Source organism: Mastigoproctus giganteus, chromosome 14, assembly GCF_048544385.1.
Source record: "Mastigoproctus giganteus isolate SK-2022 chromosome 14, ASM4854438v1, whole genome shotgun sequence".
Lineage (NCBI taxonomy): Eukaryota > Metazoa > Arthropoda > Arachnida > Uropygi > Thelyphonidae > Mastigoproctus > Mastigoproctus giganteus.
In genome coordinates, this window is record NC_143588.1 from 92,450,661 (window position 1) to 92,465,425 (window position 14,765).

General features: G+C 40.7%; 1 protein-coding gene across 1 annotated transcript in view; it reads left to right on the forward strand.

Moving 5' to 3' along the window:
- The first annotated feature begins 2,936 nt into the window (after positions 1-2,936).
- LOC150075361 (nose resistant to fluoxetine protein 6-like) overlaps positions 2,937-14,765 on the forward strand; it is a 29,139-nt gene continuing 17,310 nt past the window's right edge. The window contains exon 1 of the mRNA XM_090389255.1: positions 2,937-3,252. Coding sequence (XP_090245381.1) covers positions 2,949-3,252 — 304 coding nt within the window. The 5' untranslated portion in view covers positions 2,937-2,948. The remainder of the gene's footprint in view (positions 3,253-14,765) is intronic.

A 14,765-nucleotide genomic window follows, 5' to 3' on the forward strand; every position in this document is an offset into this window, starting at 1 on the left:
TGGCTATCTTCTCATTTCATCTTGGAGCTGGAATCTGTATTGTGATTTAGAAGTTGGCAATTGTATAAGTAGTAAACTCTTTGGGATGAGTACAATGGGAGATCAGAGTACGGTAAACCCAATCTGTATCAAGATATAACCATGTCAGGATGGGATAAGAGCCAAAGCGAGACGGTTCGTGATCAGAGCCGGTTCGTGTACTTCCTGTTTTTTTTCCCCATTAGTTTTTTTTGCAGGTTGCCACAATGTTGGGCACCGCTATGTCAATCAGGTTGGTAGGCTTTTCCTTCTTGTCCACAAGGATTATGCCCGGTCTGTTGTGCGGGATTGTCCTATCCATTATTATGGCGCAGTCCCAGGACAGCTTGTGGGTTGGGGTCTCTAGTACTGCGTGGGGTTCGTACTAGTAGTACGGTACACTTTCTTCGATCAACTGGTATTTCATTGCTAGCTTCTGATGTATTATCCTGGCTACCTGGTCGTGTCTAAGGGTTTATTCAGTCTGGTTGATCCAACGATCCAACACATCACCTTGCATCCCTCGGTGATGTGTTGAATCGTTTCTGAGGCCAGGTGGCATCGTCGCCATGTGTAATCGGACACCCCGGGCTCTTTGACGATGTATTTTCTATAGTTTCTGGTGTTGATTACCTGGTCTTGGATGGCGAGCATGAATCCTTCAATCTCGGGGAAGAGCGTCCCGCTCGTGAGCCCTGCATTGGAAGAAATTTTATCTATGTGATTTGATGGAGATCATTGTAGTGTCTGCCATGGAGTGTCTTCTCTGCCCATCTTTCTAGCTTCGTTTGTGTCTCCTGGTTGGGAGGGACTCCTCGCTTACGTTGAGTGGGTATACCGCTTGTCTATCTTCCTTATGGCCTAGTTGAGTGCTGCTGTGTGTTTCTGGAAGTAATCCTTCAGGATAGCAATCGCTGTTTTCTGTTGCTTGATGAGGTCTATCAGGCCCCTTCCTACTTTCCGAGCAATTGTCAGTCTTTCCACGGCTGATTTCGGGTGGTGTTGGCGGCTCTTGGTCATCATTGTCCTTGTCTTTCTTATGATATCCTCCAGCTCGGCGTTAGTCCAACCTATGACCCCGAAGGAGTATGTTAGCACTGGGACTGCATAGGCGTTTATGGCTTTAACTGTGTTCCCTCCCTTTAGCTTTGCTTTCAGCAGGCTTCTAGTCTCTGATGGTCTTTTTCAGTCAGCAGACCTTAATTTCCTTGTGCTGTAACTGCTGAGCCTGCATCATTCCCAAGTATTTGTAGGCCTCTACCTCTGTCATGGCTTCGATCTCTTTACCACTCTTCAGCTGGTAGTTTCGGTTGACTAATTTTCCCTGGTGCAATCCGTGGGTCTTGCATTTGTCTAGACCAAATTCCATCCCAATTTTATCATTGCTGAATTCTTCGGTGATCCCGAATAGTTGCTGGAGTTGCATCTCGATTCCCGCGTAGAGCTTGATGTCATCCATGTACATCAGGTTGTTGAAGGTGTACAAATTCTTCCTTCTTTGAGGTTATAAGATGTCATCCATGTACATCAGGTGGGTGAGGGTGTACTGGTTCTTCCTTCCTTCTTTGAGGTTATATCCGTACTTGCTGCTGTTGAACATGGTGGATAGCGGGTTAAGCACTAGACAGAACCACAGTGGGCTCAGAGCATCTCCCTGAAAGATTCCTCTCCTGATAGCAATTGGCCTGGTTATATGTTCGCAATCTTAATGGTGGTACTCCATTTCGCCATTGTTGCTTCTAGGAAGTTTGTCCCTATCGGATTGACTTTGTAGATGTTCAGCTATGAGGCACGGAGTCGAAGCCTTAGGTAATTGATGTAGGTTGTGTACAGGTTGCGGCGCTTCTTCCATAACTGCGGCATCTATGGTTAATTGCTCCTTGCATCCTTTGCCCAGCCGCTTGCAACCTTTCTGCTGTTCGGCCATTATGTTCAGGCTCCCCAAGTGGTCTGATATCTTCCTGGTTATGCATCTGGTCAGGATCTTGTACATTGTCGAGAGGCAAGTGATTGGCCTGTATTTCTTGATATGCGATTTCTTGAGTGAGAAACTTCGGGATGTCTCTGGGTGCCTTCTCATTCGGGTGACCTGCTCTGCCAGTTGCTTGTGTGTGCAAGTGAGCTTCTTGTACCAGTAGTTGTGGACGTTATCTATTTCTGGAGTTCGCCAGTTGTGAGAGTTCTTGATCGTCTGTTTTACTTCTTCTCGAATCACCCACTCTCTCATCTCTTGTATATCCTTGGTTTTCCTGCGTTCTAGTTCTATCCAAGGGGCTCGGCTGTTGTCTTACTTCCCTGCTCCATATGTTGCCCCAGAACTCCTCAATCGTCTTCTTCTCGGGTGGTCCGTTCCCTTCTTTCCCGTCTTCTCCGAGACTCCTGTAGAGGCTTTTTGGTCTCCATCAGAGTGGTCTCTTGCTGAGAGCGAGGAGGTTCTGCTTCAGAGTGTCCAAGTACTCCTATTCTCTGATTTTTTCTCTTATGTTCGCTGTGGATGTCAATCTTGGTATAATTATTTACTTCTGAGTATAAAATAAATGGGATTTATTCATTCAGACATTACAGGTGTACTATAACCTTTTTTAATATATATATATATATTTAACAATTTTTTAACCTTCGTTTTTAACTTTTCTTTCATCAAAATAAAGAGTCAGAATAACTCTTCGAAATCTTACAGTTAAAAACAAAATATTATATTTCTGAATTATGATAAGAAGATAGACAGGTGCTCGTTAGGAGAAGCCCTTAAAAGAGATCTCCTAAGGCGCACGTGTTTTCTGGAAGAGAGCAAGAATGAGAACACGCAGAGAAAGGAAAATTGCATGATGGGATCTGTCATGCGCACAAATCAGGTTTCTAACCTTGAGAAGTCTTTTAAAAGCAAAACTTCCCTTTCGCTCTTGTGTGATTGCACCCTCGGGTGGAAAATGAATAAGCTGTTTATTTGTGCGTTGATTCTGATTTCGGTGATCCACGATGGAAAGACAGAAAACTCCACGGAGGGTGAAGCTACAGAAGCCACTTCTACATTGGTCGAAGATGAGGATGGAGAGCCCGCAACGTTCGAAGAAGCCGAGAAAAGATTAAGAGATTCCGTGGATTCGCTGTTTAAATTTCTTCTTCCACATCTAATGCGACAGTCAACCGAAATACAGATGTCGGGACCATGCTCTGCCAGCATCTTAAGGTTCATACTTGGAATTAGGCAGTTAAAGGATTGGGCCATTGTCAGTAAGTGTTATTTAACTCAAAAGTTTCGGTTATAATAATAATCCTGTATTATACTCCACATTTCGAAATATTTACTGCTCTTAAATATGTTGAAGTTGAAAAACGGGTGGTTAAGTCTTGATTTTGAGTCTCGTTAGTTTTACAATTGCTTTTTTTCAATATATTTAGTGATGAATCAAGGTTCTATTTGGGAACATTGACTAAAGGATCCTGATGTGGCCATACCCTGGAGAAAGAGTCCAGGATATGACCACAAATGTCCTTTGTTGCGCACAGGACAAATCCAAGAACCATGATAGGAGGTACCATATCTTATTGAAGTTGTGCACCAGCTGTTTCTTTAAGGTAGCCTCGTCGGTTGATGTGGCGTTGAAATTGTACTTATACCGCCCTTCTGCCCTGTCTCCAACATCTACACGGCTAATATTGTTGGACAGTTTCTGCGCTATTCTGATATCCTTCCAAATATTCTGGGTCCCTTGATTTTAATCCTATTAAGTATGTCTGAATTGCAGTGATGTCTCAGCCAGCACAAACTATAGGGGTTTACAGTTAAAGGAATGAAAGGATGCTCCTCAAGAGGGTACCTTTTTGATTCAATGCCAAGACGAGTAACAACTTGTATCGTTATCAAAGGCGCACCCTTAGTACTGGTTTTCCCCATTAAATAAAGATCTGTCCTTCTGAACTTTCTTTCCTTTAACCCTCACATATTTATAAGCCAAGTTCGGATGAATTACCTTTAAGGGTTGGCAATTTTTCTGACACTAAGCGTATACTAATAAAAATTATTCTTTCTAAACTTGTTATTAAATTTTAAATCTCATCGCGCTCGCAATCTTGAAAGATTATACGATGTCAGACTTAGGAGGCGTGAACAGAGAAAAAATGGACTCGAACACATAACTGATAAGCTCAACTTACGTCAAATACCTAGAAAAGCAACGAAAATGCAAATCCTTCGCTTAACAGGAAGTGCGTTCAATAACAAAAACACAGACATAAAAGTAAATTTATGAAAGAAAAATTTCCTAATTCATTCTGATCAGACAAATGAAGTCTAAGAACTTCTAGAATTCGTTCTTTTCTCAATACCAAAGTGAGTAACAGAAAAAAAAACAAACAAAAAAGGAATTATCCTGTATTACTCTAAATACCTTACGAACTGTAGTGCATAGGGTCTTACTAACCCTTTAATAATGCCCTATTTACACTAAGAAGTTGAAGGACCAATCTACTGTGACGTTAAATTTATTTACTTACTGAATCGAACTTATTGTATTTAATCTTAGAAATTTAAAACTAAAAATTAGAATTATTTTATAATCCTTTCTCAGACCTTTTTGACCTCGTATGTCCATGCATATCCATAGAAGTAAAAAAGATTTGAGCAAATCCACGTTCACTTCACCAGACTGCCTTCCCCTCTCCATGATCTCCATATTTTCGAGTTTATTTTAACAAGCAGACCATCTATCTGGAGTTTCCGGGAGAAAAAACCACGCAGCTCTTACCTCAGACCTATTCACGCAGCAGGTGAAAAGGGCACATACAAATTCCTCGCGTCATTGAGGAGATTCGAACTCGGACCTTGGCGCCTCGTGTGAGAGAATAGTGATTATAACTAACGTGCTGATCTCCAGAGCGTCACAAATAAGCTCTTGAAGCGTGATGCTTTGGTTGATGTAGCATACCTCGAGACAAATTCTCCTTCCCATGTCTGAATTGCCACGATATAAGTGCGAAGCCTGTGCTACCCACGTGGACCCATTTTTGCTCATTAATGAATTTTACGTCACAGAATCTAAATAGTTTGTTCCTTACGAGAACTAATAAATGCAATCATATATTTCCTGACTTATTGTGGCGTATTGAACATTCATTATTCAGACAGTAATAGTAGTAGTAGTAGTGCCATGTGATGCAAGAAAGCAAGTGTATGAGCTTATGCAGCATCAGCAAAAAAAAAAAAAAAAAAATTCACACAACCATTCTCTCTAAATGTTTGTCCAGTTCCTCCTTAAATTTATTCAACCTATCAACTTCCACAACGATAGATGGAAGTTTCTTCCAGCAATTAACTACCCGCTGGCTAAAGGCAAATTTCCACACATCTACCCTACATCTGTCCTTTCGTAATTTGAATTTATGTCCCCGTAGGTTGGTAATCTGAACAAGTGGAAGGATCCCCACAAAATTCAGCATGTTCAACCCATTCAAGGCCTTATACACCTCAATCAGATTACCGCGCAGGTGCCTAGTCTCCAGCCACTGCAATTTGCAGAACTTAAGCCTCCCTTGGTAAGAGGATCCCTTCATTCCCCTCACCAATCTTGTTGCCCTTCTATGTACACGCTCAAGTAAATCTACATCCTTCCTAAAATGAGGCCTCCAGACCTGTACGCAGTACACAAGGCGTGGCCTGACCATTGCCTTATACAGAGGGACAATCACCTCCTTTTCCCTGCTAGCAAAATTCCTACATATCATTGACAAAACCCCATGACCTGCCCTAGCAGCCTGTCAGCATTGCTCAGAAAACTTCATATCTGACTGCACAATTACTCCCAGGTCTTTTTCATTTTCTACCACCTTAAGTGTAGTACCACACAGTTGGTACGTTTCTCTGGGGTTACTTCTACCCATATGCAGTACTTTGCATTTGTCAAGGTTAAACTTCAGTTGCCACTTCTTAGCCCATCTGCCCAAATTTTCTAGATCCTGTTGCAGTAGCACACTGCCATTACTGTCATTAACAACCCTGCCAACCTTTGTATCATCTGCAAACTTCGACATTAAGCCTGATATACCTTCATCAATATCATTGATAAATATACAAAACAACAGTGGACCCAACACCGAACCCTGTGGGACTCCACTAATAACATTAGTCCACGAAGAGCAGCACCCATTGATTACCACCCTCTGTCTTCTCCCACTTAACCATCCTTTTATCCATTGTAGCAACTTACCCTTAATACCATTCTGCTCCAATTTGTACAGTAGTCTTCCATGCACAGCAGTGTCAAAAGCTTTCCTGAAATCCAAATATATGATATCAAAATTATTTTTTGCATCCAGTTCCTTTGTAACCACATCATAATATCCTATCAAATTTGTCAGACAATACTTTCCCTTAACAAACCCATGCTGTGTCTGAATTATTGCTGCAGTCTTGTCTAGATGATCCTGCAGTGCATCTTTAACCAGCGACTCCATTATTTTACCCGGAACAGAAGTTAAACTAACTGGTCTGTAATTACTCGTGTCACCCTTCGATCCCCCTTTGTGAATTGAGGATACATTTGCACATCTCCAGTCCGTGGGAACCTCCCCTGAGTCCAAGGATGCTCTCATAATTATGGCTAAGGGTTTGCTTAGTTGCTTTGCTGCCTCCTTTAATATAACTGGATAGATCCCATCCACCTCAGATGCTTTTCTTATGTTTAACTTCAACAATTTCTCCTCCACTTTGCTTTAATCTATTACAAAATCATTAAGTATCCTGATACAATTTGATAACCTTCTGCCATTTTTAAATCTTAATAATTCCTCACGTGTGAATGTAGATGCAAAATACTCATTCAGTTTGTTTGCTATCTGAGCAGGATCATCAACAGTCGAACCATCGATGTCAAGTGGACCAATCAGATTCATCCCCTTCCTTCTAGAGTTTATATGAGTAAATAAGCCCTTGCTGTGTTTCTTAGCTTCCTTTGCCAAAGATTTCTCATAATCAGCCTTTGACTGCCTAACCTCCTTTGTGACCTGATTACAAATTAACTTATATCTGCCATAGGCTTCTGTGTCGCCTGATTTATATGCATTTTTCTTCTCTGCTAAGAGTCTCATTAGTTCATTTGATAACCATTCACCCTTGAACAATAGCCTTGACCAATATTTGTTAATTGTAACCATTTGTAACAATAACCATTTAGCCTTGAACAATATTTCTTAATAGGTATGAAACTTTTAGTAGCTTCCACGATTAATTCCTTGAATGCTTCCCACTTAGAATTTACTGTTTGTAACATCGTCAGTTGATCCCACTGTACAGAATTAAAAAAACTGTGGGAGACCACTGTACTAGCCTTTACGGAAGTAAAAACCCTTTCCTTTACCCCTGATGGTAATTAAATCTTTAAGTAAATCCCACGTCAGTACACTGTGATCACTGCTGATAACCAGATCAAGAGTATTACTTTCTCTGGTTGCCTCTCGAACATGCTGCTGCAGAAAAGAATCATCCAATAAATCCACAGAAGTCTGACTAGTGTGTGAGTGACCAACCCACAAGTTCCAGTCAATATCTGGGAAGTTAAAATCCCCCATTATAAGACATTCTGATTTACTGGCCCACTCTATTTCTCTGTACAATTGTTCATTGTACTCATTCGAGTCATTAGGCCTATAACACACTCCTACTCTTATTTTTGCTTTTGCAGTGCTTATGTCACACCAAACTGACTCAACAGTGCATTGTTCACCAACATCAACTAGATGCACTTCTTTTGATTTTATGGTTTTCTTAATTAACAACATAACACCCCCTCCCTTTCTGTCCTGTCTATCCTTTCTGTACACATTGTACTCCCCAAATTCCAGTTCAGCATTCCTTATATCAGTGTGACACCACATCTCTGCTATCCCAACAATATCCGCCTTTGATGTCTTGACCAACACTTCAAATTCATCAAATTTATTTACTATACTTCTAGCATTGGTATACATGCACCTATTTCTATTCTTAATTACTCTAATACATCCCATATACTCACCTGTTTCACGATGACTGCCATCCGTCCCTGAAACCCCCAACACCCCTCGCTCCAGGTCTCTACTTGTTCTAATAGAAGTTGTGCAAGAATCACCTTCACCTCTGCCTACGGCTACTTTTAACCTTTTAGTCTGTGACCCCCCCTCCCCCAAGCTAGCAGTTTTCCGACCCACCTAACACTGCCTCGATAGCATCAGCAAATCTTCTGGCACTCTTTCTATTTAAGTGTATCCCATCCCTGTAGAAACAATCACTGAACTCTAAGAAAAATTCTACCCCTTGAGCCTTGCACAATCTTTCCAGTACCGAATTGATCGACAAGGCTCTCATCATATACTCCCTTCTATCGTGTCTGGGCAGAATTGCAGACACTTTCAAATTCAACCCTAATTCACGGCTTTTTTTTTTATCAGTGACCTGTACTTGTTAAGTAATTCTGCCGGTCTCCTACTCTTAATATCATTAGTGCCAACGTGTACAACTATATCACCTTTTGTGCCCTTAAAAGATGATATCTGCTCTACAACGTCATCAACCTTTGCCCCTGGCATACATACCCTGGTCCTGTTCCATCTATCTTTTTTACCCAATATATTCCCCGTCTCCCTGACAACAGAGTCACTGACAATAACTAACTCTTGTGGGACCAGCGAATTCTGCCTTGGAGGTTGCCGCTGTGTTTCCTGATGCCCACGAGTGAGCTCTGGCGTTGAGTTGGGCAGCTGAGAGCTGACGGGCCCCTCATATTAATTTCTTCGAGGGTATCTACCCTACACCTCAAGCTCTCATAGACTTTATTCACCCGATCTGAACCCTATTGAGATCGGGTGAATATGGGGGGGGGTCAAGGAAGACGGTGGAAATCTGTGTCATTTTCTCCCAATCATTCTTGCATGATTCTGGTAAGATTCACTGTTGCATTGTCGTCCACGATACCACCTGAAGGTGCTTGGGTTGGCTTAAAAAGCAAGGAAGGTCCATTGCTTCGTGAGATTCTCGCCACAGTCTGCCTACCATCAGTGAAAAACAAAGTGTATTGTGATTCGTCTGACCTAATGACTTCCACAGTGCAATCACGACGTTCTCAGGCACAACTGAAAGCGGATTTTTCTGTTTTCTCTGAAGCAAATGCCTTCCGAATAGGCAGGCGAGTGCCAATACCCAATTTCTTCAGTTCCCTGCGCATGGCACGGGTTGAAATAAGGCAGTTCTGGACTTGGTTGAATCCAGATATTATTTGCTGCCACTCCTATTTTTCCTCACAGTTCTCCTTAGATTACGACGGCTTCCCTCTTGAAGTATTTATTTTCTGCCAGATTTAACCATTTAAGATGTGGAAGAACCGCTTACTTTCCACTCATCAAAACCCTTTGTGATGGATACTTTTGAGAAACCAGTTGTCTTTCGTTTCTTAAATCGTGACCCTGCTAAGCGATCACCCACGTTAAGAACTTTTTCAAAGTGTAATCGATCACGCATTTCCCCCATTCTGGTTTCAGATTGCTGCAGTCGAACAGCCTGTTCAGTATCAATACTCAACGAGACAACACACCATCACCCCAAGTTACAGTTTTCTTTGCATCTTTAGCATTTCTTCGATTTATCCCAGATGAAATGACAACGTATTCTAATAACATCAATTATTAGTCTGCGTTAATTGGCCGATTTGTATGTTGTGTGGGATGAAAAACACTACATTCCCTGCCTGAGATTGACTAACTACAGCCTCCATCGAAGAGGACCTCAGAAATTGCTCTAGTCTTCGATGAAATATAAAGCAGGTGGACAGACGCAGGGGATGCAGTATGCTTGAAATTCATTGCGAAAATGGGCAAGATTTAAGGGACCCTTTAATGTCAGTGGAGAAACATTTGGATGTCGCAGGTTACCTGGAAAATTCTTCGGGCCAGATGCATCCTTTCATGGCTGCAGTGCATCTACGATTGGGTTCTTCAACCACTCATTGCAGCCTCCGTTTGTGGAACGAGGAAGAACTCAAACATTGTTTTAAAGGGATCACCAAGAAGGTCTCTAGGGCCTTAGCCCTTGCCAAACCTTTGGTTAAAGATAAGATATTGAAAGCATGACAAAAATCTATCAGTTGGTTGCCATATCTCTTACTGAATATACGAATCTCAGGTTTGGACTTTTATTGGTGTAGATCAAATTAAAGCCATTAAAATATGAATAAAATTTTATTTAGATACCTTTGATATAAGAAGGATTAAGTTATGATGCACAATCTATAAATCTACATCTACAAGAACCATGCGACAGGGACTCAAATACAACGAATACGATGCTCAAGACTGTCCAATCCTATCTCGTCCAGGATCTCACTCTAGGAAGGATGTGCATCTTCTGGAACGAGTACAGAGTAGGGCAACAAGATCGATGTATTTTTAATTCGTGGCCTGGATTGTCCCTCTAAAATTCTATACAGAAAGGAGAAACCAGTAGGAATCCAGTAAGAGATGTCACTTTTTAAAAAAGGTCAAAACCATTTGCTAAATACATCCTGTTATTTCGTGGTTAGGTCCTTGAGCTATTAAAAACCAATCAGCGGATATTTATTTCATTTTTGACACCTAAATCTTTATTGACGTTCATTTGGCAAAGAGTTCCATTAGTATATAATTACATGATTGCAAAGAACAGTGTGTTGGCTTCGTGATTAAGACAATTATGATTTCCATAATTATCAAGAGTAGTTATACGATCTACAGAAGCCGATTTGATTCCTAGAAGAGAGGAAAGTCATGAATTGCGACACTTGCTAATTATATACCAAACTGCAGGATTTTCTCAGCCCTTTTCCTCTTAAACCACATAAACTATAATCCCTCGACTATTCTCGCGCATCATTAGATTAAAACAAAACCTCCACACGATTGCCTCATCTTAATGACAGCCTTCTTGCCACACTACTGTTATTTATTTGCTACGAAGATAACAGCCACATTTCACTGCTTAATCCTCTTTCATTGGTTAATTTGAATTGGACTGAGTTGGATGTTGTCCTGGTGTATTACACCGAGTGGCCACTTTATTAGGCGCACCTGCTTAACAGCAATTAGGTTTCTTCCCTCCTCCTAGACACCAAAAAACCCTGGATTCTTCGTGGCAATGATTGAACGAGGTGTTCAAGGTGTGCCTCAGGGATGGTGGTCTAAAATGCTTCCTACAGTTGTTGAAATTTGGATGGTTGCTTGAAATTGTGTCCTTGTGACATGGCAAATCCTTCTGTTAGAAGAACCTAATCCTAGATGGATATTCTGCAGCCATGAAGGATTATGCTCAGTGGCCAACGTATCATACCATCGGATACGTCACTGAGGAGGGCCGTAGGGCCCTCCTCAGTGATTTAATTAAGCCAAGTCTCCTTCAGCTTCGTTGTTCTCCTTCTGGATTCGATACACATGTGCCAATCTTAAATATAGAATTAATTATTATTAAATAAATAAAACTACGAATTTATATGAGATGACAGTTATATTAATTAATAGTTTTAATTAATTTAGACATTAATTAATGAGCGTTCAAGCTAGAGTACAGAAGTACATGCGTTGGAGTGGCCATGATTCAAGTCCACACGACTACTAAATACGGAGATGTTCGTGTGTTCTGTCTATTTTGGGAACTTCTCTGACCTTATGTGGTCAGAGAAAATTTATTTTTTATTTTAACTATACAATATAATATTATTAATTATTAAATTAGCAGGATTTAAAAGTGTTTGAAGCAGTGCAATGTCAAGACAACTCGTAGTGAAGGCAAGGTTTGTTCTACTGTTCGAGGCAACATTTTTAATACTCTGCTTAGTCACTCGCATTAATTTTAAGAGAGATCGTTAAGTAATGTACTGAATACCTGGAAGAAGTAGTCTCAAATGTGTGATGACTTAGCGTCCTCTGTCCAGGGGCCATTCTAAAAATCGGAGTCAATTCTGGAGAATGGATTTTATACAGTAAATTTTGAAATTTATGCCTTATATTCACTCCTATTGATGACTACTGTACCATCGGCATTTCTTAAGTCTCCTACAAAACTTCTACCAGTATTGCTGATTGCTGATGGCACAACCGGTTTTTCAAACGTTTCTAAGAATAATGCAATCGTAGTAAATTGGTACCGTGAGAAGAATTAATCGATTTGCCATTAGAATTATCTTGAAAACTATTTGTACGTGCACGCAATGTTTAGTAAGAAATCAGCCGTTTCAAAGAATACTCGCGTGTGCTGAGAGATGAAACTTTCCTGGAAGTTTACTTTCCCAATGAAAGAATAAAAGATTCGATTCGTGTAGAAGAAATGTGTTTTAAATGATTCATAACAAAATAAAACAAATCGATAAGAATTGATTTTAATGTTGTATTTTAGGGTAGAAAGTTCTTTAAATTGACTATGGAGTTAATGTTTAATTCTGAGAGCTCATTAAGAAGAAATCAGTGCATAGCTTGACAAAATCCGTCCCTTACAATTAATTAGCGAGGTCGATTTACGGTTTATGCAATCCGACTTGCCCTATTTACTTTTCTTGCTGGATGCTGAACCCGGTGAGTACAAGGTCAGATGTGGAATCAGCTTGCATTAACCAACCTTCATAAATATTTCATAACATAATTAGCGAGCATCATGGAGGGAGGGGGGAGAGATCCCAACTGGCTAAAAAAAATTAGGGACAATACGGCAGCATGTTCTTCTTTTTGACCTTGGAGCTGCCAGGGTTCGGATCCAGAGGGACAGCGAGTTAGGCCATCTCAGTCTCAAAAATATCAATCATTATTTCAGAAGGACAGCCTCTGGTTACGTCCAAAGACGTAAGCAGAGTCTGGCCTTCTGAAATTACGTCTTTGGGGGTAAGCAGAGAGGGCAGAAAAATCACAGGGGTAGAAATATATGTCTACCCATCCGAAGACTGGTTTTGTTCAACTGATGAAAAGATGCTCACCACTTCTATCAGATGATAAGAAAAAAGGGAATTTGAATGCAAGAAACATCTGATTGAAATAACTTATTCACAATGTGTGATGTCACTCTCACGTGATCACTTTCATCGGTGTCAAAATACATATTTATATTATTTAATAATGTATTTTTTTTCTTATTTTTTTCGTACAAAAAGAAAATCGTATCCACACACTGATTTCCACCGGAAAATTTACCTATATTCCTCTTTCGAATATCATAATTCCTCCTTGCCTGAGAACTGTTACTTCTGATTGGTTGCCTTTTCCTATTCATCTAAACCTTCAATTTTATAAGTATTCAGATTTCTTGTTTACTCAAAATCTTTTCTTATGCTTGTTTTCTTCCTTTAGGCCGGTGTGGTCAGTGCACCCAAACTTCGCTTTGATGCACTGCCACTTTCGTTTCTATGATTTCCCTGCCGACCCCCCTGTCAGTTTATACCTACTCCAAAGGGACTGTATAAAATCCTTCTTGATGCGTGACATCAACCCTTCCCCATCTCTTCCGTCATGCAGTATGATTGATGACTTTTGAGGTTATGATGAACATCATGGCGAGATCCAATATTCCTTACATTTCGAGGGTACAGCTCTAAAACGGTGTTCGCAGGCCGGCCGCTAGTTAGTACACCGGACCGAACCTATTGGTAACTCTCTAGGAAGCTTCCGGATCAGCTAGTGTATAATCTTGCTACCTCTACTCTGCCAGATAGTGACTGGAGGGAGTCCGAGTAGTGTGTATATGTGGGGAGCATTGTCGAGGCCACGTTATGTCAAGGATCTGGGTATATTTTTACCATGTGTACACCATATCCAAAAATTTCATTACTTCATACAGCATGTCCCACCCACTTTTTCTTACTATTGAATACACCAAGAATTGTCAAACAAATGGAGCAAGCTTATCTGCGAAAAGATCTAAACCTCCCAAGGACTTCCTAATTCATTTCACAAATATACGTGGTCTCAATTCTAATCTCAACGATGTCCATTTCCACTTGCAGTCTGCCAAACCTCATGTACTTTTTCTGACAGAATCTCAGTTATCGGTTGATTCAACTACTGCTCATCTCAGATGCCCAAATTATTCGCTGTATGATTCCTTTCGCCTCAAAGGTTGTACTTGTGCATATGTCCGTTCTGATATTCCCTGTCAGAGACTTGGCAATTTGGAATCTCCTCTCTTTGATCTTCTCTGGCTTAAAATCTCTATACCTCATTGTGTAAAATTCATCTGTTGTCTCTACCGTTCTCCCAACTCCACTAATCACTTGGAGCTTTTTGACTTCCTCTCTTTGCAACTTAACTTTCTCCAGTCCAACTTTCCTAACAGTGCAGTCATTTTCCTTGGTGATTTTAATGTTCACAACTCCAGCTGGCTTCAGTTTTCTAGTCACACCGACCGAGCTGGTCGAGATGCTGAGGCTTTTGCAATTACTAATGACCTAGCACAGATTGTTCATTTACCTACAAGAATACTGGACAATCCTAATTATACAGCTAACACGCTTGGTCTTTTTCTCACAAACAATCCTTCTAAGTACACGGTCGAAGTGATAGGTCCTTTAGGCACCTCAGATCACAACTTGGTAATTGTCTCTTCTCCAATGGAACCTTTATCTCGTGGTTATTCCCAACCTCGTGTTGTTTGGCATTACAAGAATGCAAAATGGGATGACCTGCGAGACTTCTTTTCTTCTTTTCCTTGGTCAGATTACTGTTTCAAAAGCTCTGATGTCAACGTTTGCTCAGATCGTGTCAGTGAA